General features: G+C 39.7%; 2 protein-coding genes across 5 annotated transcripts in view; one reads left to right on the top strand and one right to left on the bottom strand.

Moving 5' to 3' along the window:
* LOC129030880 (large ribosomal subunit protein uL30m) overlaps positions 1–24,024 on the top strand; it is a 33,358-nt gene that overhangs the window by 2,336 nt on the left and 6,998 nt on the right. Inside the window, exons 2-4 of one of the 3 annotated variants that reach the window (XM_063649218.1) lie at positions 17–122; positions 21,402–21,479; positions 23,405–23,485. In XM_063649218.1, the coding sequence (XP_063505288.1) occupies positions 21,429–21,479; positions 23,405–23,485 (132 nt within the window). In that variant the 5' untranslated portion in view covers positions 17–122; positions 21,402–21,428. Of the gene's footprint in view, positions 1–16; positions 123–16,332; positions 16,471–21,401; positions 21,480–23,404; positions 23,486–24,024 lie in introns of those variants that run through there. The other 2 variants (XM_054476728.2, XM_054476729.2) reach the window with 2 other exon arrangements.
* Positions 4,471–16,283, bottom strand: LOC129030876 (MIT domain-containing protein 1-like). 2 transcript variants are annotated; one of them, XM_054476713.2, is made up of 7 exons: positions 16,055–16,283; positions 9,154–9,255; positions 6,713–6,849; positions 6,546–6,632; positions 5,736–5,851; positions 4,758–4,818; positions 4,471–4,678 (listed from the first exon to the last, which is right to left on the bottom strand). In XM_054476713.2, the coding sequence occupies exons 1-7, from the start codon at positions 16,203–16,205 to the stop codon at positions 4,583–4,585; spliced, it is 750 nt and encodes a 249-aa protein (XP_054332688.1). In that variant the 5' UTR covers positions 16,206–16,283; the 3' UTR covers positions 4,471–4,582. The 2 variants fall into 2 exon arrangements, with proteins under 2 accessions (XP_054332688.1, XP_054332689.1); XM_054476714.2 differs by lacking the exon at positions 6,546–6,632 and having other exon boundaries at positions 16,055–16,205.

Raw genomic sequence — 24,024 nt, 5'->3', positions numbered from 1 at the left:
ATGTGCTTTGGTGCAGTAATACCATGTTTCTCCAGAGAGAGGATATCATCAGGCAAAGGGTGTTAAGGGCTTCGAGTTCCAAATTGGAAATTTGACCAACCCCTGAAACAGATGGACCCAAGGTATGTTTTGCAGTGGTTTCCCCAGAACTTTCTGAATGTTTGCATATGGGGATGAGAGAGGAGTCAAAGAGGCATATATATATATATATATATATATATATATATAGTCTTATTTTTTTGAGACAGAGTCTCATTCTGTCACCTAAGTTGGAATACAGAGGTATGATCTCAGCTCACTGCAACCGCTGCCTAGTGGGTTCAAGTGATCTTCCTGTCTCAGCCTCCCAAGTAGCTGGGACTACAGGCTTGCACCACCACGCCTGGCTAATTTTTGTATTTTGAGTGCAGACGGGTTTCACTATGTTGGCCAGGCTGTTCTTGAACTCCTGACCTCAGGTGATCTGCCTGCCTCAGCCTCCCAGAGTCCTGAGATTACAGGTGTGAGCCACTGCACCTGGCCTTTACTCCTAGATTTCTTATGAGACTGGATGGATGGGAGTATACATGGGGAGTAGGGGAGTGTATATCAAAAGTTTGGTTGGGGTGTATTATATTTGAAATGTTTGTGTGCTTCTGAGATGTCATACAGGCAGTTGAATAATTCCAAGGAGAAGTCTTGGCTTAATTTATAAATTTGAGGGCTGACCGCACATAAATAGTATTTTAAGTCATGAGAATGAATAATTTTGGACTTATATGTCTCGGCTTAATTTATAAATTTGAGGGCTGAATGCATATAAATAGTATTTTAAGTCATGAAAATGAATAATTTTAGACTTTTATAATTCATCTAAAGTTTAAATTTTAAACTATTAAATATTCAGCATCTGAGTCCCCTTATGTTTGCGGACTTCTCCACCTGGTAGGAGGTAGAGCCTACTTCCTTCTATGGAAACAAAAGTTTACTATACTCTTTCCTGGTCTTCGTTGAAGCTCAGGCGTGGGCACATGACTTAAGCTGTGCCAATCAGATGCAACTGCTCCATATTTTGAATTAGACACTAGTGATGCAGAACATCTGGAATGATGAGAACCCTTCTCTGGAAGTAGCGACAGGGGCCTGAATTTCTGGGGTAATGAAGGCAGTGAGGCTAGCAGTGATAGTTTCCAAGCCAGTGATATCAATGATGTAGGCTACTGCATCCAGCCCTTGCATCAGTTTCAGCAGGAGTGTCATCTGATTAGTTGTGGGTAGTGATTCTAGATGTGATTTTTCACTCCAAAACCTCTGTGTCTCAGTCTATAGCTCAACTACCTACTATTCTTATAATAAACCCCTTTTTTGCTTATATCAGGTAGGAGCAGTTTTTGTTGCTTTTTACTAAGAACACTTACCATGTAATCACTTAGGGAAAGAGTTTGAATTTAAAAAAAAAAAAAGAGGTTACTACCTAGTACCTAGCTTGGGAGAACTTCAGTATTTAAAATGTAAGAATGGAGGAAGAGAGTATGTTTCATGAAAGTCAAGAGTTTCAAGAAGGCAGTAGCCAACTGGGTCAAATGTTTCTGAAAGGTCACATAATACGAGAGTTTAAAGGTGCCCATTGAATATGGTGGTACAGAGATCACTGTTGACCTTAGCAAAAACGATTTCAGTGGAGTAATTGGGGCAGTAGCCAGACTGAAGTGAGTTAAAGCAAATAGGTGGTGAGGAAATAAGAAAAAAAAAAAAATACAGAGAACACTCTTTGAAGAAGTGTTTCATGAAGAATGAAAAAATAGGGTGGCATCTGGCTCGAGATGTGTGTACTAATAGGAATGATGCAGTACAGCAGGAGAGATTGCTCTAAGGCCCAAGTCCCTGTGGAGGCTAAAGGAGGTCAGGTCAAGGTCACTGCTAAACATCTGGCCATCATCCTTATATATTAGGAATACTGACTCTAATTTTATGAATTTGATCTCTCATTTTTTTTTTAACTTAGTTTATGTTTCCTTTTACTCAAGTTTTGTATATTTACATGACCAAGTCTTTTGCTCTTAACAGTTCTGGGGCTTTCTGTTATACTCAGTTCATTACGTGGGGTTTTAAAATATGTATATATAAATTTTTCATTAATTAGCTCTGTAATACATTTAGATTTCTTTATATGGTGTCAACATCATTACAGAAAAATTTCTTTATGCAGAGTAAGACAGAGGCCTTAATGTTATTTTTTCCAACCATTTGTTGAGCTCTTTCTCCACTAACTTAAAATGTCACCTTTGTTATATATTAAATACTCATTCATACACAATTTCTCTCTTTCAAATGTGCTTCTGGACTCTTTTATTCTATCCCACTGATTTATTTGCCCATGCCTATGCCCATACATTTTTAAGAAAATTATTGTAGCCATGTCTTTATAGCTGGTCAAGCAAGTCTCCAGGTGTTAGTCTCTTTTGTCATTTAATTTATAAATTAAGTTAGAGAGAACTGACATTAAGTCTTCCCATTCAGGAATACAATTTGTCTTTCTAGTTACCCTAATTTTCTTTTATATCCCTCCATAAAGCTTATAGTTGTTCATATAGTTCTTAACACATTTCTTGATATATTTAAGCTGTACCTGGTAGGCTTCTGGTGCTCTAATTAGATCTGGGGATAGAAAATATCTAGAATGGATAGCATGTCTGTAGACTCTTTTCTTTAAATATCACAATATCTTAGCCAGGATTTTTATAGAAGTTGGATAAAAGTTAATTGCACAGGGTTGTGGATTGCTAATTCTCCATAGTAACAGATTCATATGCTTTAGAAATCAGAATTGTTATTTTAACATGAAAGTAAAGAGGTCTAACACATATTCTTACCTTAATTAAGAGCTACTCCATTTCCACGTGGCATCGGGTACTGGGCAAAATAAGCAAAGATACTGTGCAGAAAGGAACTTCGGATCAGGCCAACACTTGTTCAAGTGTTTTCCTGACACCCTGAATTTCCATATGATACAGCTTAGCAAATTAGTTTGAGTCTAAAATTTTTCAGATTCAATATTATCAGCACCTGAACCTGAAAAGATTTAAAAAAAAAAAATCAGGAACTGTTCTGGAAGCCCTTCCTGGCCTTTTATGCCAGCTCCATCTTGTACCTACCAGCTGTCCCACAAAAGGAAAACATAGTGTCTAAGGCTTCCCCAAGACCACTCTGTCCAACCTTTTTCCCATGGTCTCTAGCTTTGGTCCTCTACACCGTTTAACTCTGTTGAATAGTCCTCAGATGTGACATTTATACATGCACTCTCCAATACTCAACACTGGTACTATAGTTTTCCTCTTACATATGTTAGCTTAGCTGGGTTTTTTTATTTGTTTGTTTTTTTATTTTGAGATGGAGTTTTACTCTTGTTGCCCAGGCTGGAGTGCAATGGCATGATCTCCGCTCACCGCAGCCTCCACCTCCAGGGTTCAAGCAATTCTGCCTCAGCCTCCCGAGTAGCTGGAATTACAGGCATGTACCACCACGGCCGGCTAATTTTGTATTTTTAATAAAGACGGGGTTTCTCCATGTTGGCCAGGCTGGTCTCAAACTCCTGACCTCAGGTGATCCGCCTGCCTTTGCCTCCCAAAGTGCTGGGATTACAGGCATGAGGCACTGTGCCCAGCCAGCATGTTCTTTGAGCTGTGGACCACCCACTACCTCTAGCGTACAACCCCTCTTCCAGCCTGTCTCCATGGAATCTATTCTGTCTCCAACCACACAACTGGCATCTGGATGAAAAGCTTACCCAGAACAGTTGATTCTAAGCTGCAAGGCTTTACAAATGTGCCAGCCAAAGTGAATGAGCTGCAAAATGCATTTGGATTAACTGAACGGGTTGATTTGCCTTCATGGAGTTAGGTAATACTGCACAACTGCATGATGGTAAATGTTTACCAACGACAATTATCTTAATTGTAACAAAATTAACATTTTACTTTCCTGTTTATTAGACCCCAAGCCCATCTGTCTTTTTTTTTTCTTTTCTTTTTTTTTTTTTTTTTTGAGACAGGGTCTGGCTCTGTCACCCAGGCTAGAGTGCAGTGGTGCAGTCTCAGCTCACTGCAGCCTCAACCTCCTAGGCTCAAGTGATCCTTCCACCTCAGCCTCCCAAGTAGCTAGGACTATAGGCACATGCCACCATGCCTGGCTCATTTTTTTTTTTTTGCAGACACAGGTTGCCCAAGCTCCATCTGTCTCTTTAAAAGCACTCTAATCCATGGTGTCTTTCCCTCCTGGACTTAAAACTCCCACAGGCAAAATTAAGATCTAATTCATCTTCCTAATAGATGCTCATTATTTGTTGACATGCTCCCGCAACCAAGTAACAGAGAAGCTGGTAAAATGTTTAAATTAGCTGTATTACTTGGAAGAAACATTGTAAATCTACTGAGTAATATATTTACAAAAATATTTAGGATTGTTCCCACAACTGAACGATGGATCCATAAATTAGTAGAAATATAAAAGTTTATTGTTAAATTCATACATTATAAAAGTGATCTTTTAAAAAAAATCCAATATTCACTTAAAGTAGACATAATACAAATTAGGCTACTGCCCGTCATATATTTTTTGTATGCTTCTTATGAAAAATGTCCACTGTTGTTTCATGACATGGTCTTAAATCAAAATCACAATATCCAAGGGAAAAACGACTCTAAGAAGAGAAGAAAAGAGTATCATTAAAAATGATACAAAAACAGTGCTACACATTTACTCATAAGATTATATCCTACCTGTGGTTTCTTAAAATAATCAAGTCCCCTTCCAATCTTAATCATCCGTCCATTGTTGAACCTGTTGAAATTAGTATATAGTATTATATTCAAGACATTTAAGTCAGACTATTAAAGCTGTAGTGTATTAAGGGTCAGCAAAATTTCCCCCTAACAAAGCAAACCACTTCCTCCAGTGGCATGAGTTGAATCAAACCTGGGGTTCATTATGAGCTTTGTCCACAATGAAAACAGTCATAGAAACAATCAGTTGATTTAATTATCTGATAGTTTAATCTTGAATTTCAGCTTGTTGATAAAACTTTTTCGTGTTCTGCTAACAAGTGGTGGCAAAGTGTATTCAGGGAAACTGGTGGTATTTCAAGAGTTCCCCTACCTAGAGATGGTGAATGTGCAGGAGGAGCCCTGGACCCTGACCTCTGCTTTAACTACAGCAGCTGCATTTTCATCTGTTTTGCATATTTAGTTTGTGATTAAGTTTTTATTAAAACTGAGTGCCCTTGCTATAAACATAACCACTGTGCTAAACAAAAGGAAGATATCACTAAAATAACTGCATATTCTGTTTTCTTATAGACTCAGGAAATTGTCATGCCTACTAGAATATTTAATAACCCATAAGAAGTAAAGCCACATTAAGTCAATATTAAGTTGACTAGAAAATAAATTATTCTAATATCATAACACTATATATACAGTTGAGTAGACAGAAAAGTATTCTCTTTTTCTGTGACACAGAACATGTAAATATTATTCCATTAGGAAATATTAAACTCACACACAAAACACTTGGCTTACTTTGTCAAAAAGAAAGCCAAGTGTTTTTTTTCTTCTCGAAAGTGAAAAAGTACTAAATGGAGTTTTATTTGAATTTTAAATATTTATAAATTATTAAGTATATGCAATTATATAAAACATTTACAAAAACTTTAAGTATATATCAACTGCATAAAAATTAAAACATTATTGTAGACTAACCTAATTTCTCGGTCATGTATTGAAGAAGAGTATTGAACTTCCAACAGCACTCCGTGACTCCTGAGTGACTCTTCTATTTCTTGCAGGCCTCTACTTTGCTGCGCTTGCTCAATGCCCTGTTAATAGCAAAAATACGATTATCTGCCTCAGTTATTATTACTATCTTAAATTATCCCTAAGCTATACAATCTATATCACAGGTGGATTAAGATGGAAATGTTCTATACTAGTTTCAATGTCTGTTATCTCAAAGAAACAACCAAACAATATGAGGTAGTTTAAAGAGCAATTGTTTTTATCAAAATCACCTTTTTTTCTAATGTGAACATAACTCCATCCTGTCTCCTTAAATGTAGTTTAGAATAGTTTTAGTCATCCAGGTGGAGCTGACACCTTTTGAAATCAATTGTAGAAATCATAATTATTTAGAAGCATTCCTATTTTAAGTCAAAACCAAGATAGAGATGCCCACTACCATATCATGCTACCATCCCCCAGATATAATAATTGGTAAAGAAACAAAATTGTCCATAGTGCAGACAGTGTGATTGCCTCCTAGAATATCCAAGAGACTAAACTAACAAACTATTTGCATAAGCGCATTTAGCAAAGTGGCCAAATACAAAATCAGCATCCTAAAATCAATAACTTTTTTTATGACATGTTATGCATACTGTTAGATAATAAGTTAATTCCCAAGGAAATAAATCTAGCTGAAGCACTGCATCTGTGTTTTCCTTGACTGGACTACATCTTGTAACTGAATAAAGTTAATAAGTTAAGAAAGAGTAAGTGCTTTCAGGTACCTACTTCATCCAGAGAGGTGAGAAGGTGAATAGTTTTTACTTTACACGGTCTCTTAATAAGCATCTCACAAAATCGAAGAAAGTTATACAGCTAAAAGACATTAGAATGGATTATTACTAATTTAGTACATTCAATATGATATTTCATTATATTTTAGTATGTTCACATACCTGATGAGTATGTCTAATATAAGGATCTTCTATCCAAACTTCTGTAACTGTCTCATGAAGGTATTCGCGAAAAAGTGACTCATAACTGAAACCTGTTGCATTCTCTTCTATTTTAATTTGCTTGTGATATTTTCCATCTATAAAACACAGGCTTCAACAGTAAAACCAGTGAGCATTTTTTTTACACATTTTATATTTTATATAGAGTGATTAATCAGCATCAGATACATATTAATTTTTTTAACTTATTCAGCAAATACTTATTGAATGCCTACTAAATATCATATACATTGCAGGATGTTACATGTACAAAGGTATTTAAGGCAAACCACTCCATTAAGTGATTTCTGCCTTCACAGAGGCTAGGCAAGGGGGAAAATCTAGAGGTTTCCTGGAACAGGTCCTTGAGCCAGATCCTATAGACCAGGCAGTTTGTTGAAGGGAGTAGTGTATATATAAAGGTATCCAATAACTTCCTGTCACCATGGGTAGCACCACATACTAAAACTCAGTGGCTATCTGGTCCTTCTCTTCAGACTTGTCTTTTTATGTCTTGCAATCTAATAACTAAAGTGAGTATTAAACATGAATGCAGGGCAGGGCGCGGTAGCTCACGCCTGTAATCCCAGCATTTTGGGAGGCCAAGGTAGGTAGATCATTTGAGGTCAGGAGTTCGAGACCAGCCTGGCCAACATGGTGAAACCCCAGCTCTACTAAAAATATAAAAAGTAGCCAGGCGTGATGTCAGGCGCCTGTAGTCCCAACTACCTGGGGGGCTGAGGCAGGAGAATCACTTGAACCCAGGTGGATGTTGCAGTGAGCTGAGATCACGCCACCACACTCCAGCCTGGGCAACAGAGCAAGACTCTGCCTCAAAAAAAAAAAAAAAAGAAAGAAAGAAAGAAAAAACATTAATGCAGTATAATATGAAGCTTCAAAGTCTTTCTTGGCACGTGTAGAGCTTTAAACAAATTTTTAGTACTTCTTAATAACTCAAGCTAAAGACTGGGATGTCACAGGATCAATAGGATAGATCTATTGCTTTTGTTAATTCAAAATGAACATTGAAAAAATTATCAGAAACCTTTAAGGTTTTAAAAAATTATGACCCCTGGCTGGGCGTGGTGGCTCACACTTGTAATCCCAGCACTTTGGGAGGCTGAGGCGGGAGGATCACCTGAGGTCAGGAGTTAGAGACCAGCCTGACCAATATGGCAAAACCTCAACTCTACTAAAAATAAAAAAATGAGCCAGGCTTGGTGTCGGGTGCCTGTAGTCCCAGCTACTCGGGAGGCTGAGACAGAAGAATTGCTTGAACCCAGGAGGCAGAGGTTGCAGTAAGCCGAGATCACGCCACTGCACTCCCTGGGTGGCAAAGCGAGACTCTGTCTAAAACAAAAACAAAAACAAAAACAAAAACAAAAAAACCCTAATGGTAGCCCCTAAATCATACTTTACACTTTGTTTAAAAATCAGTAGTGTGGATTCTGTTCCAAATATTTCCACATAGATAATGTTGGCGACTATGCCTTATTTTTTAAGCGAAGATAGCCACATAGAGGTTAATTTAATTCCATGTACTCAAAACCACAATGCTGAAGGTACTATATTTCATCAATGTTTTGGAGTAAAATTTCATTCTAAATTTCAAATCGGGGCTAAGGAAACACAACTTTATTCCCACTGAACAAAGGAGCTCAGTGGGGGGTCCCCAGGGTATGTACTGATACAGAACAGTAGGAAGAGACGGGGAAAGGGGTGTAGAAAGTATAGAGAGGAAGAAAAGCTGGGGCCTGGGGGCACTGGCTTTTGAGGGCAGCAGTACCTTTGGCTATAGAAAGCAGCAAGTATGCCCTCAGGTAAGGGTGGAAATGGCCATTTACAGACATTTGTAAACTGGGTGCTTAGGAGTAGGGAACTAATAATAGGGAACAATACCTACCTGACCTCTAATCATTAGGAATGCTTAACTCCTGAGGTGTTTTGATTCACAACAAAATCTGAGAGAAAGCCCAGGAGTTTCTTTAGCTTCTTTCATGATTTTGGTCATTTCATAAAGCGAAATATAAATAAAATACACAATTTACATTCAGTATTCCTCTGTAGTATTTCTTAACGTAGGGTCCACACATAAGCTTCATAGGGATTTGTGAACCCCTTAAAAATGGCATGTAACATTCTCCAGTATGTATAGCTTTCATCAGATGTTCAAAGGGGTGTCTGACATTCCCACCCCGAACTAAAAACAAAAACCAAAATAAACAAACAAAAAAATTAAGAACAACTCCTGTATGGGAGTGGAAATACAGATTAAATCCTGTAAGCTCCCAGGGACAACTGGTCCAGACCACACAGAGCTCCAAAGGGCAGGAGCCAGAAACATTGGGTGAATGGACGGTCACAGTTGTTTATGGATGCGTTTTCTAAAACAACCTCTTTACCTTCTTTTTCTTGGTCCAAGTACTTCTTTATGTTTTCCGCTCTGTCCATGTATTTGGAAATTTTTTCTCTGAGATTACATCTCTTGGTATTATCTTTGGTACCTACAAATTTAAAAATATATATTATCAAGTATCAAAATAGTTTTTCTATTTAATTTGGGCATTATTTTCAGTTTCTCAAGTTTTCTACAAATTTCCTATCCTCTAGTATGGCTTGCCTCAGTCCTCAAACATACACAATAAGCTCAAATTTGGCTTGAACATACAAGACCTTCATAGTTACACAAAGTGTGATGCAGCTTGGTTTAGGAGTGGGAGCTCTTGACACTATGTCTCATCTCTGGGACATCAAATCTGGTGGGATGAAAGGTGGCTCATTACATGTCAAACTCATGTCTGAGCACTATTTTATCCTAATTACCCACAAGTTTGAAATTTTTGCATAATTAAAAGATAGCAAAAAATATTTATCTTCCACAAAACCAGCTACTCTTCCAGACTTCCCCATTATAGTTAATGCACATTTTTCCAGCTACCACAAAAATGTTATTTTTGAATATACACGATCATAAAGTCTTACCCCAACCACCCCTCCTCCCAAATCAGTCAACAAATCACTTCTTGTTCCTCCCCTTCTTTCCTTTCAACATCGCTTATATTTTCCATAATAATCTCATTTTTTGTTTGTTTGTTTGTTTTGAGACGGAGTCTCGCTCTGTCGCCCAGGCTGGAGTGCGGTGGCATGATCTCTCTGCAACCTCCACCTCCCGGGTTCAAGCAATTCTCCTGTCTTAGCCTCCCGAGTAGCTGGGACTACAGGTCCCCACCACCATGTCTGGCTAGTGTTTGTATTTTTAGTGGAGACTGGGTTTCACCATGTTGGTCAGGCTGGTCTCGAACTCCTGACCTCAAGTGATCCTCCTGCCTCGGCCTCCCAAAGTGCTGGGATTACAGGCATGAGCCACCATGCTCGGCCCATTTTTGTATTTTTAGTAGAGACGGGGTTTCACCATATTGGTCAGGCTGGTCTCCGACTCCTGACCTCAGGTGATCCGCCCACCTCGGCCTCCCAAAGTGCTGGGATTACAGGCGTGAGCCACAGTGCCCAGCCAATAATTTCATTTTAATCTCTCATTTTAAAAAACATTTTGAGTTTTTTATATTTACAGAAAATTTGCAAAAATGCTACAGATAACCTCCTTCACCTAGATTCTCCTAATGTTAACGTATTACAAACCATACTACAAGTATCAGAGCTAGGAAATTAACACTGAAACAATACTATGAACTCATCTACAAACCTTATTTGAATTTCGCCAATTTTCCCACTAATGAAAGTTTGCTTTCTGTTCCAGGATCCCATATTGCATTTAGTTATGTGTCCTTAGTCTCCTCCAATCTGTGTTAGTTCCTTAATCTTTCTCTGCCTTCTATGACCTTGACATTTAGGAAAAATATTGGTCAGTTATTTTTGCAGAATGTCTCTCATTTTGGACAGTCTGATGTTTTCTCATGATTAGACTTGGTTTATGCATTTTTGGCAAGAAAATCACAGAAGTGATGTGCCTTGTTCAGTGGGTACATGATGTTGATGTGTCTTACTACTGATGATGTTAACTTTGACCATTTGGTAAAGGTGTAGTTCAGATTTCTCCACTGTAAAATCACTATTTTCTCTTTTGTAATTTGTAAGTACCTTATGGAAAGATATCCTGCTTCCCATCACTCTTTCTCCCACTAATTTTAGCATCTGTTGATGGTCCTTGCCTGCGACAACTATGACTGTGATGTTTGCAAAAATGGTGGTTTTCTATTTCCGTCATTCCTTCTCAATCTATTTATTCAATTAAATAGTATTGGCTCATGGATATTTATTTTACTCTATGAGTTATAATCCAATACTATCATTTTCCTGCTCAAATTTTATCAGCTTTGGCTTTGACATCTCCTTCATGTTAGTTCCTGTGTCCTTTTGTCAAGCCCCCATAGCTATTATTTCCTTACATTTTGATTCAGGATTTTTTTGTTTCGTTTTGTTTCGTTGAGACAGGGTCTGGCTCTGTTGCCCAGGCTGGAGTGCAGTGGCATGATCTCGGCTCACTGCAACCTCTGCCTCCCAGGCACAAGGAATCCTCCCACCTCAGCCTCCCAAGTAGCTGAGACTACAGGCACATATTACTATGCCTGGCTAGTTTTTGTATTTCTTTTCTATTTTCTGTAGAGACGGGGTATCATCATGTTGCCCAGGCTAGTCTCAAACTCCTGGGCTCAGGCAATCCACCTGCCTTGGCCTTCCAAAGTGCTGGGATTACAGGCATGAGCCACCATGCACAGCCACAAGATGTTTTAAACCAAACTTGTCCAACTCTTGCATGTGGCCCAGGACAGCTTTGAATGAGGCCCAACACAAATTCATAAACTTTTTTTTTTGAGACGGAGTCTCGCCGTGTTGCCCAGGCTGGAGGCGCAATCTCGGCTTACTGCAACCTCTGCCTCCCAGGTTCAAGCAATTCTCCTGCCTCAGCCTCCGGAGTAGCTGGGATTATAGGCGCCTGCCACCACACCCGGCTAATTTATTGTATTTTTAGTAGAGACAGGGTTTCGCCATGTTGGCCAGGCTGGTCTTGAACTCCTGACCTCAAGCAATCCACCCGCCTAGGGCTCCCAAAGTGCTGGGATTACAGGCGTGAGCCACCACGCCTGGCCATTCGTAAACTTTCTTAAAACATTATGAGGGGGGTGTGTGTGTGTTTGTGTGTTTAAGCTCATCAGCTGTCGTTAGTGTTAGTGTATTTTACGTGTAGCCCAAGACAATTATTTTTCCAATGTGGCCCAGGGAAGCCAAAAGATTTGTTAAAACTAATCTTGTTTATTTTTTGCCCCAGCCTTGAAATACACTTTTCCAAGGAGCCTCAGTCACTTTTATTGAAGAATGGCATTGAGAAACCAAATTCTGGGTGCCAGCTGTGTTCATTGCTGCTGGGGGAGTCCCACCACTACTTCTAGACCTTCTCAGTCAATACAGCTAGGAGGTATATGTAGGCTTACTAACACATACATCTATATATACATACATCTATACGTATTTGTTTCTGTCCATCTATATAAATATTAAAAACCATGAGTTCATGCTGATAACTTTGATTCCACAGAGCTCATTCTAGCTTTCCCCCATCCCTCTCCTGCCCAAATAAAAGCAAAACACAACCTTTCCTCAACATTGCTAGACTTTAAATTATGTAGTAGTTCAGTCTTAGTCATTGTCCTTGATCAGCTGGCAATGTCTCACACATAGACCCATCCTTCAATCATTAGGCTACAGTTTCTCAGGCTTGGACCCTTACAGCCATCTTTGATTCCCATTAACTTTACTCCCATATCTAATCATGTGCCAGTGCCCCCTCCTTATCTTAATACTGGTATCATCTCCCTGGTTCATTCAGGCCCTTATCATGTCTCATCTTTTTAAAAAGGTTTTATGTAATTTTAATTGGCACATAATAATTATACATATTAATGGGGTACAATGTGATGTTTTGATACATGTATACATTGTGTAATGATCAAATCAGGGTAATTAGCATATCTGTCATCTCAAATATTTATGGTTTCTTTGTGGTAAGAACATTGAAAATCCTTCATTCTAGCTATGTTGAAACATACAACACATTATTAACTCTAGTCACCCTATTGTGTAATAAGACACCAGAATTTATTCCTCTTATTTAACTGTAATTTTTTTTTTTAAGAGAGACAGGGTTTCACCATGTTGGCCAGGCTGGTCTCGAGCTCCTGACCTCAAGTGAGCCACCCACCTCAGCCTCCCAAAGTACTAGGATTGCAGGCGTGAGCCACTGCGCCTGGCATCAAACTGTAATTTTGTACCCTTTGACCAACCTCTCCCCATTCCTCCTACCCACTGCCCTTCCCAGCTTCTGGTAACCACTATTCTACTCTCTACTTCTATGATATCAACTTTTTTAGATTCCACATATGAGTTAGATCATGTGTTATTTGTTTTTCTGTGTCTGGCTTATTTCACTTAACAATTTCCTACAAGTTTGTCCATGTCACAAATGACAGGATTTCATGTTTTATGGCTGAACAGTACTCTACTGTATATATGTACCACATTTTCTTTATTCATCTGCTGATAGACACTTGGGTTGATTCCCTATCTTAGCTATTACGAATAGTGCTGCAGTAAGCATGGGAGTACAAATATCTCTTCAACATAATGATTTCATTTCCTTTGGATATATACCCAGTAATGGGATCAATGGATCATATGGTAGTTCTCTTTTCAATTTTTTGAGGAATCTCCATACTGTTTTCTATAATGGCTATACTCACCTCTTATTTTGATTCCATCAGGAGCTCCTTAATTGGTCTGCTTAATTTCAGTCTCTACAGGTTAGTGTCTACCTTACATCCTTGCCATATTCAGTCCTTTATTCCAGAAATATTTATTGAGAACTAACAACATGCCAGGCACTGTTCTAAGTGCTGTGGATACAGCAGTTAGTAAAACAGACACAATTCTCTTCTATCGTTCAAGTAGGAAGAGAACAATAAAAATAAATTGGCAAAACATGTATATTAGATTGAGGTAAGTGCTATTAAATAAAATAATGAAGGAGGACAGGGAGTGCTGGGATGGGGTTATAATTTTACACTGGAGGTCTGGGAAAGCCTCACAAAGAAGGTGGTATTTGTGTAAAGGCCTGAAATAGGAGAGAGAGTATGCCATGCAAATAAATATCTGTGAGAAAAGAGCACATTCCTGAAAGAGACAAGCCCTGAAATGCAACTCCAATTATGTTACTCCTTTGTAAAAACCTTAAATGGTTTCTCCTTGCCTGTGGAATGAGTTAAAATCTCCTGGTAGTCAAGGCCATCCACAATGTGATCCAAGCCCCTATCTACCTTTAAACTTTACTTCTCACTCTTCCTCTTCAGACACATGCTCAACCAAACTACTTATTTTATAAGACAGCACAGGAATTTGAAGACTCTTAGATGAATTTCTGACTTCTGAAATTCTTTTTCCTCCAAAGCTCCAATCAAACTCCACCTCTACCTTTCCACCCTCACATGACCTTTAACTGTTTAAATCCTCATTGCGTTTATCTATAGCTATCTCTCTCCTGGCACTTATTCCCTGTATTAGCGCTATTTGCATTTTGGTCTTAACCCATCTATGTGACATCACTGTCTCTGTAACCTCTACGGGATCAGTGAAGCACCCTAGAGCAGAACTGTGATTCTCCTGCTTCAGATTCCTAGTGTAGCCAAAACTTGAGCAGTGTTCCACCTGACCAACACAGTACACCATCTGTCTTTTGGGATTCAGTATACCGGAGTCATTGAGGTCTTGGGCTCCGACTGTGACTCTGCCACCTCCTAGTGGCAGAACTTGAAAGCGAACAATACTTTTTATGCTGTAAAACGAGAATACCACCAACTCCTACTTGATAGGGCAATTGGTACGGATGAAATGAGATCATGCTTTTAATGTTCTCTGTAATGCCTGGCACTCAGCACTGAAACGTAATAGCTATGCTTATTGCTGTTGTCACTGTCATCATTATCATCAAATAATGCCCCAGGCAAGGTAGAGTTTATAGTTATTTTTTCTTTTTTTTGAGACGGAGTCTCGCTCTATTGGCAGACTGGAGTGCTGTGGCGCGATCTCGGCTCACTAAAACCTCCACCTCCTGGATTCAAGCAATTCTCCTGCCTCAGCCTCCCAAGTAGCTGGGACTACAGGTGCGTGCCACCATGCCCGGCTAATTTTTGTATTTTCAGTAGAGACGGGGTTTCACCATGTTGGCCAGGATGGTCTCGATCTCTTGACCTCATGATCCACCCGCCTCGGCCTCCCAAAGTGCTGGGATTACAAGAGTAAGCCACCGCGCCCGGCCGGTAGAGTTTGTAGTTCTGACCAAAGCACCAAACCATAAAGGGCTCCCCTCTGCTGCCTCAAAGATTCTGTAACACTTTAATTATAAGAAGCTTAAACTAGAAATAGAAAGCACAGAGGGAGCTTAGTCCAGACCGGGAGTGTCGGGGGTTGGGGAGCAGGAGCTGATCTTATCAATTTAATACATAAATATTGAGTGTCTACTGTGAGCCAGGGTTGTGCTGGGTGTTAAGGAATATTTGGGTATTTCTCAACATTGAATAAGTAATAGGAAAAGTCTCACTGTCTCCTCCACAACCCTGCGCATTTCTTACACCGAACTTCATCCGTTTAAGAAAAACTTTTCTTCTTCTACCGCTACATAATTTTACTTTGGCTTGCTTTAAATGCAAATGTTGAAACAGAAAATTAAAAATAATCGTATAATAAACACCCTTATTACCCATCACCTAAATTTTTTAAATTAGCATTTTTGCTCAAATAGAGCTTCGATTTTTAAGAAATTTTTGCTTAAGGAAAATTAACTAAAGACATCATAGCATCTCTTTCTAAAACACTTTGGTCTGCATCTCTAAAAATTAAGGATAGTTTTGGAAAAAAAAAATCATATTGCCTAAGAAAATAATTTTAATGTCCCCAATCTATACTCAGACTTTTCTAATAGATCCAAAAATGTCTTTTAAAGTTCGTACAAACCCAGGTCCTATCAAAGCTTATATATTACATTGCGTTATATCTTATATCTCTTAAGTCTTTTAAAATCTAGACTAGTAGCCTCCCCACCTTTTCTAGATGACATCAATCTATTAAAGATCTAAAAGAAAGCGGCCCAGTTGTCCTGTAGAATATCCCACCTTCTGTATTTAACTGCTTCTTCGTGGTGTGGAAAAATCATTTTTAACTCATTCACTTCACCCCAGACACAGCAGGAACCAGCTCCTTTTCCTCAGGTCCTCCCCACCTTGGCTCATTGCTCACCTTTCAGAACCTGCAGAAGCAGATCAATCCCCTCTTGGTAACACACCAGAGCCTGCGGATACCGCGACTCCGAATCTAGTTGTACCGCCCGCTTTAGCACAGTGGCTGCAGCTGTGCTCTGCGGATCCTGCCCCAGCCCGAACTTCGCCATAATCGGGAGTTGTCCTCCGCCTCAACCCAGGATGAAGTTGAGCGGGTCTGCTGCGCTTCCGGGAAGTGGCCATGTGATACCCAGGCGCCTGCGCTGTCTTTCTAGGGACTTTCCTGAGTGGGAGGGATTTCGCCGGAACAAAATGCCTCAGTTTGCAAGTCGCGCTCACTGCGACGGCAGGCTTTGAATGTAGCACTTGGTAGTTCTTCCTCTGCTCTGCTTCCCTTCGGAGGAAAAGTTCAGGCTGAAGGTTTAGCGGGTGCTGGTGAGTGGGGAATGAGTGGCGGAGAGTGCGGCATTCTTCGCAAGGTGTATCCGGGAACCCTCTGCAGATCCTAATTGATTTTCCCTATTGCGTTCTGAGTTGGCCTGTTACGACAACCTAAATGGGTCTGCGCCTGATCCCGTCACATTGGCTCCCGTAAGGCCACTGGCCTGCAGGATCCCCCCGTTTCCCAATTTGCAGGATCCAGGCCCATGCGGCTTTTTGTGCCCAGACTCTTGGAGCTCAAGAACGGAGCCGCCGAGGCTGGACAGCTTGGGAAAGGGAACCCAAGCAGCATTTTCTGTGCTGCTGCTTTATTCATAACTTAGGGTTGCCATTGGGTATTAAGGTTGCTTTTTTTTTTTTTTTTAATGAAGATAGAAAATTGTCTTTATTTTTGTATTGCTTCATTTTATAATGCAAACATCCAAGAGTTGGCAGTTAGAATATTTGCCATTTTATTAAAACTGTGATTTGTTACCATTTTGATCGAGACCTACCAAAAGCTGTTCTGCCCTTTTTGCTAAGAGGCAGTAATGAGGGCTGCCTACTGCTTGTTAGGCACTAGGAGTTCAGAGAAGAGACACGCTTCCAGCTTTCAGAGATCTCTGGTATCTCTGCAAGAGTGATTCCATGTTTTGTATTTCAGAAGTGTTTTTCCCACTTTAAAAATTATATACATTGTCGATTTAGAAAAAGAAATCGGTTTTTAACATTCCTGTTGCATGCATGCTCATTGTAAAAAGACAAAAGAACTATCGATCGGTGACGGGGGAGAAGGGGGAGGAAAAACGCCTTTTTTCATACCCCCAGGGGTATGTTAACGTTTTTCTGACAACCTTCCAGAGTTTTTCTGATTACACACGTTCACAGACATTTAAAAAAATAGAAATGGGATCATACTTCTCCTGTGATGCCTGATATTTTCCTGTTTTACAGGAGACAGCATAATGGTTTCAGGGTCCAGGAGTTACGTGCCTAATTATTAACAGTAACTTTTACTTTATTAAAACATTCCTTGCCGGGAGCGGTGGCTCAAGCCTGTAATCTCGGCACTTTCGGAGGCCGAAGCGGGAGGATCACGAGGTCAGGAGATCGAGACCATCCTGGCTAACACGGTGAAACCCCGTCTCTACTAAAAATACAAAAAATTAGCCGGGCGTGGTGGCGGGCGCCTGTAGTCCCAGCTACTGGGGAGGCCGAGGCAGGAGAATGGCGTGAACCCGAGAGGCGAAGCCTGCAGTGAGCCCAGATCGTGCCACTGCACTCCAGCCTGGGCGACAGAGCGAGACTCCGTCTCAAAAAAATAAATAAATAAAATAAAATAAACATATTCCTTGAGTCAAACGTGGTGACACACACCTAGCTCCAATTATTGGGAAAATTGAGGATTTCTTGAGGCTGAGTTCAATACCAGAAACATAGCGAGACTCTGTCTCTAAAAACTTGTAACTTTTGACTGTCACACCTTCAGAAGTCTGCAAATATTTAAACTTCAGTTATTCTGCAAAAATATATTATGTGTCTGCTATAGGGCAGATACCGCTTTACATAGATGTTTGGGATACTTCTATTAATATAACAGACCCAAAACAACAAAATCTAAAAACCTTTTTCCTATGGAATTAGCATGCTATTGAATGGACATGCACTAAACAACAAAACCTAACATAATTAAGTTACATTAGAAGATAAGCACAATAGAAAGCAAAGTGAAGAGGAATTGGGAGTGTTGACAGTTGGAGTTTGGGTGAAAATGTTAAATGATGTGATCTGGGTTGACCTCATTGAAAAGGTGAGATTTGAGCCAAAAATTGAAAAAGATAAGGAAATTAGCCATGTAAATATCAGGATCATTTCAGGAGAGGGAATGGTCAGTCAAAGGGAGCATGCCTGCTTGACTAGTTCTAGATCAAACAAGGGGGGCAGCATGTCTGGTGATCGAGCAAGAGAGTAATTGGAGATGGAGTCCTGGAGGTGGGGAAGGTTGGTAATGCTGTGCTACAAAGACATGAGAGGGTGAGGGTTAAGAATTGGAGCCGGGGGTGGTGGCCCATGCTTGTAACCCCAGCACTTTGGGAGCCCAGGCGGGTGGATCACCTGAGGTCAGGAGTTCAAGACCAGCCTAGCCAACATGGTGAAACCCCATCTCCACTAAAAATACAAAAATTAGCTGGACATGGTGGCGCGTGCCTCTGATCCCAGCTACTCAGCAGGCTGAGGCAGGATAATCGGTTGAACCCAGGAGGCAGAGGTTGCAGTGAGCTAAGATTGGGCCACTGCACTCCAGCCTGGGCGACAAAGCGAGACTGTCTCAAAAAAAAAAAAAAAAAAAGAATTTGATTTTCATTGTGATCAAAATCACAGTGAATTTTAATTTTTTCATAAATAAACTTTATTTTTGAATAGTTTTAGATTTTCAAAGAAGTTGTGAAGATGGTACAGAGTTTCTATATATGCTACACTGTTTCCCCCTTTCATGTTTGGTATACCTGTGTACAGTTGATGAACCAATATTGATACGTTATTAAAGTTCATACTTTATTTAGATTTACTTAGTTTTTGCCAAATGTCCTTTTGCTATTCCAGGATCCCATCCAGGATACCACATTACATTTAATGGTCATGACTTCTTCCTTAGGCTCCTCTTAACTGTGACAGTTTCTCAGACTTTCCTTGTTTTTGATATCATTGACAGTTTTGAGGCAGTTAGGTGTTTGGGAAGATACTGGAAGATAGTACCTACATAAATTATTTGGAATTCTTCTGAATGGGATATTTGTTCTTTCTCATTAACTTATTCACCTATTTATATTAGTATGAATTTAGGGTTGTTTATTTATTTATTTTTTTTGGTTTGGATTATAAGCCAGTAATACTTTGTTACTTATTTTGTTGCTGAAATTGTTCCAGCTTTGGCTACAGTTGACTGCAGTGTCCCTTTGACATACCCCATCATTATGTTTTTTCCAGTAGTTCCTTTCTGGCATTACAAAGTGCTCCAGACATAATCAGCCATTTCTCAAAGAAGCACTGGTTCCTTTTATTAAAGAATGCAGCCAAGATCTGGGCACTGGGTGTGCTCCTTGCCACTGAGTGCTATTGCTTTAAGTCTTCTCAGCTAACAGAGCTAGCCCATGTATATATGCATATCTATAATTACTTCTATATCCCTCAATAGCTATATTAAGCTAAACATGAGTTCCATTTCCAATCTAGTATATAAGGATCATTGTAGCCTTCCCCTCTTGCTTATGTGTAACCTCCCACTTCAACAGTGAGAATCCTGGCTCTCTGGAAGATTTTTGAGCAGAGTGACATCTAAGATTTAATGAGATGATTTATTGCTGATATACAAAAAAGATATTAGAGGAATTGGAATGGAAGCAGAAGTCCAGTTAGGATTTTGTTGAGATCTAAGTGATCAGAAAGATTTTTTAAAGTGTGAAGCTAAGTATGTTGGATTAAGTACCTAACCTTGATACGAGGAAGTCTGGTAAAATAATCTAGCATTAGATAGGTTCAGTTGCTGAGGAATGTTTCTGAGGTCTGGCTCTCTTCAGGAGACGTCTTGCATTGATTCTCACAGTTCCATTGCTTTATCCACATCACAGGAAAGACTTGCAGAACTTGAATGAGCTAGAATCTGTGGGACACTGAATTACAACACTTAACCTATTTTAGTGTGTTAGAGCAGAAGTCTCCAAACCCCAGGCCTTAGACCCAGACCATTTGCTGGCCATTGGGAACCAGGTGGCACAGCAGGAGGTGGGCTGCAGTTGAGTGAGCATTACCACCTGAGCTCCACCTCCTGTCAGAGCAGTCCAACATTAGATTCTCATAGGAGCGTGAACGCTATTGTGAACTGTGCGTGCAAGGGATCTAGATTGCATGCTCCTTATGAGAATCTAATGCCTGATGATCTGAGGTGAATAGTTTCATCCGGAAACCTTCCCTTCCACCCCTCCCTATCTGTGGAAAAATTGTCTTCATGAAACTGGTCCAGTGTCAAAAAGGTTGGGGACTGCAGTTTTAAGAGTATTCTTATTAGCTTTGCAATAATTTAATAATAATAAAAGCTACCATTTATTGAGGGCTTCCCACATGCCAGGTACTGTTTTAGGTGCTTTGTAGAATAACTCATTTGCAAGACAGGTATTTTCTTTCTTTTCTGGGGGAAAAATTGTAACGCACGAATTAAGTAACCTGTCCGAGATATACACGTAGTTCATGAACTTAATCTTTCTGCTTTCAGTATAAGTCAGTATAGTAGGCTACAGTTGTTTTGTGTCTAATTCAATAAATATGACCTTTTTAGGTTGTTGAAGCAATGCGTGTGCATTGAGAATAGTTTAAAAAATACAAATAAGCAAAAAAAATTCTACTTTTTAACAGAAAGGTGTTATGATTTAGTGAAAATGCACTCGCCTTAGGAATTAGGAGAATGAGGTTCCAGACCACAAACTTTATCAATAGCTGGATGCACTTGGATAAATTATTGAACTTTCTGGAATTCATGATCCTCATTCATAAAGTAAGGATGTGGGCAGTCAGTTCTAATTATAGGAGTTGGGATTTCTTCAGTTCCTTCTAGCTCTTTAATTTTCTGTGATTCTATGGCAAAGCATTCTTTATCTGCCTTCATTGTTGAAGAAGACACTTTAAATGATAGTAATTTTGTGGAATCAATCTAGGACTGACTCATTTGATGAAAATGGGATGTGGTTAATGTGTATAATTACTACCTGTGGTTGAATAAAACATTTATAAATTAATTCGTGCCCTTATTGTATTAAAATAACCAATATGTTTTACTGTTAAACTTAAGTTTACCATTAATTTGTTGCTTAGTTTTTTAATACTAGAGAAGGGGAAACCTGTTCATTTCCAAGACATAGTTGACTGACGGGTCTACTTCCTACTTCCCACAGGCTCTAAAGAGAGCAATCACTACACTTATGGCTGGGATTTTGCGCTTAGTAGTTCAGAGGCCCCCAGGCAGACTACAGGTAAGTGTTTCTTTTCAAGAATTTGTCTTTTCTACCCCTTATGATTTTTTTTTAAATCATTACAAGGCAAGCTAAGTTCTTTTTTTTATTTTTTTGAGACGGAGTCTCGCTCTGTCACCCAGGCTGGAGTGCAGTGGCGCGATCTGGGCTCACTGTAGTCTCCGCCTCCCTGGTTCAAGCAATTCTCCTGCCTCAGCCTCCTGAGTAGCTGGGACTACAGGTGTCTGCCACTACACCTGGCTAATTTTTGTATTTTTCGTATACTCGGGGGTTTCACCATATTGGCCAGGCTGGTCTCCAACTCCTGACCTTGTGATCCACCCGCCCCGGCCACCCAAAATTAAGTTATTTCACCAGTTCCTTTTCGAAATTGTTTAGATATTGAAAGTTAATCTTGTTTATGTGTGGTTTTTCTGCTGTTTTATCCCTAAAGATCTAGAATCAAAAAAGTTCTTTTTCTGGAAAACATGCCAATAAAAAATGGCTGTCATTGATTCCCCTTGGTCTGCCTTAATCTTAAAGTTTTAGGTTGTTTTTCCCCTTAGATTACGGAAGGAGTGCATTTTCAATAATAAAATATTAGAAAAATACAGAAAATCAGAAGGAAGAGAAATAATCTCTAAGAGACCCTCAGTGTTAGCATTTTCATGTATCTCCTTCTGGGCTTGCTTATGGAAAGTGCAGTGGTGCAGCCTAATCTGCTCATAAGGGCCAGAGCCTAGATGAGCCTGTTAACCTGCTCCTGGCTGCAGATGACAACAATGTAAGGGGCTTTATATATATTACCTTAACCTCAGATTAATCCTGTGAGGTCAATATGAGTTCCTTTTTAGAGCTGAGGAAACTGACCCTCTGAGAGAGTAAGTGTCTCATGTCTCACAGCTGGTAGGCAGCAGAACTCAGCCCAATGCCTGTCTTCTAGTGGTTTATGCCATCTCTGCAATGCAGGAAATGCTGGGAGGGAATGATAGGAATGACTGTTGCCCATTCCCACAGCAGTATCCTGGTATGAAAGGCTGGCAGTGAATCCTTTTTCTTCAGCAGCCTGAGAGAAATGGGATTGGAGGAATGTAGAGCAGGAACAAGAGGTAGGAACTAGGAGTGATGACATTGTTAGAACTAGAAGGGAAACTAGAAACTCATTTTTTATTTCTTTTGTATTGTCTTGTTAAATGTGAATTATTGCACATTGTCTAGGGCAAGAGTTGATAAACTATGGCCTTTAGGGCAAATTCAGCCTGCCACCTATTTTTGTAGATAACAGTTTTATTGAAAAATAGCCACACCCGGCTGGGCGCGGTGGCTCACGCTTGTAATCCCAGCACTTTGGGAGGCCGAGGTGGACGGATCATGAGGTCAGGAGATCGAGACCATCCTGGCCAACACGGTGAAACCCTGTCTCTACTAAAAATACAAAAAAAAAATTAGCTGGATGTGGTGGTGGGCGCCTGTAGTCCCAGCTATTCAGGAGGCTGAGGCAAGAGAATGGCGTGATCCCGGGAGGCAGAGGTTGCAGTGAGCCGAGATTGCGCCACTGCAGTCCAGCCTGGGCAACAGAGCGAGACTCCATCTCAAAAAAAAAAAAAAAAGGAAAGTTTGCATATTGTCTGACTGCTTTTACCCTGTGATGGCCAAGCTGAGTTTTTGCAATGGAGGCTACATAGCTCTAGAGCTGGAAATGTTTACTATCTGGTCCTTTACAGAAAACGGTTACCAATCCATGGTCTAAAAGTATATTTATATGCTTTTAGCTTTATATTATGTTAGTGCTTGGATGGGATGCATTCACTCAGCTAGGGAGCTAAGATATACCTTTAATAATTATAGGGTAGGTTGGAACAGACTTCTGTTACCTAAAGATTGGTGGGTATGGATTTCTGTACTGACAGAATTCTAAAAAACAAATGATTTATATCATATTTTAGACCGTGACAAAAGGTGTGGAGTCTCTTATTTGTACAGATTGGATTCGTCACAAATTCACCAGATCAAGAATTCCAGAAAAAGTAAGAACAAAGTTTGATTTTTTTTTAATGTTAGTGTTGTTTTTAAATATATGTTTTAAGTGGTACCTATTTTTGTAATATTGAAAGATTTTATGTTAAATTGTATGTGGATGTAGGTGGTGGTACAGAGTTTAAAGCATAGTGGGATTTATGTAAATGGTGATTATAAAAATAAAACTGTTCTGTCACTTGTGTCACTGGCCTTCACAGTAATGGGTTTTTATTATTTCAGTCTACTTATTCCTGCTTATGGTTTGTACATGTGTGTTGGTATCACCATTGTCCTGAGAAAGCAGTGGGTCTTCCTACTCAGGCTCTCACTGTGTCACTCTTCATTTTCACTTTCCGTATTGATCATTGTTACTTTGGATCTTTCAGCTTTTTCTGTTTCATTTCTGTGTACCTATCATTCTTTTAGATAATATTGACTAAGCTCGCCATTGATTTTTGTTTAAAATTTTTTTTTAAAGAGAGTTTTGCTTTGTTGCCCAGGCTGGAGTGCAGTGGTGCAATCTCAGCTCACTGCAACCTCCGTCTCC

This window comes from Pongo pygmaeus, chromosome 12, assembly GCF_028885625.2.
Source record: "Pongo pygmaeus isolate AG05252 chromosome 12, NHGRI_mPonPyg2-v2.0_pri, whole genome shotgun sequence".
NCBI classification, from domain to species: Eukaryota; Metazoa; Chordata; class Mammalia; order Primates; family Hominidae; genus Pongo; species Pongo pygmaeus.
This window is presented reverse-complemented; position numbering and strand designations above follow the sequence as displayed.

Bases quoted from the DNA above. Each gene is read 5' to 3' on its own strand.
- LOC129030876 (XM_054476713.2), bottom strand. From the start codon at position 16,205: ATGGCGAAGTTCGGGCTGGGGCAGGATCCGCAGAGCACAGCTGCAGCC. The intron at 9,256-16,054 runs GTGAGCAATGAG...TTAAATTTGTAG, and splicing joins GCTTCTGCAGGTTCTGAAAG to GTACCAAAGATAATACCAAG. The intron at 6,850-9,153 runs GTAAAGAGGTTG...TGTGTTTTATAG, and splicing joins CTTGGACCAAGAAAAAGAAG to ATGGAAAATATCACAAGCAA.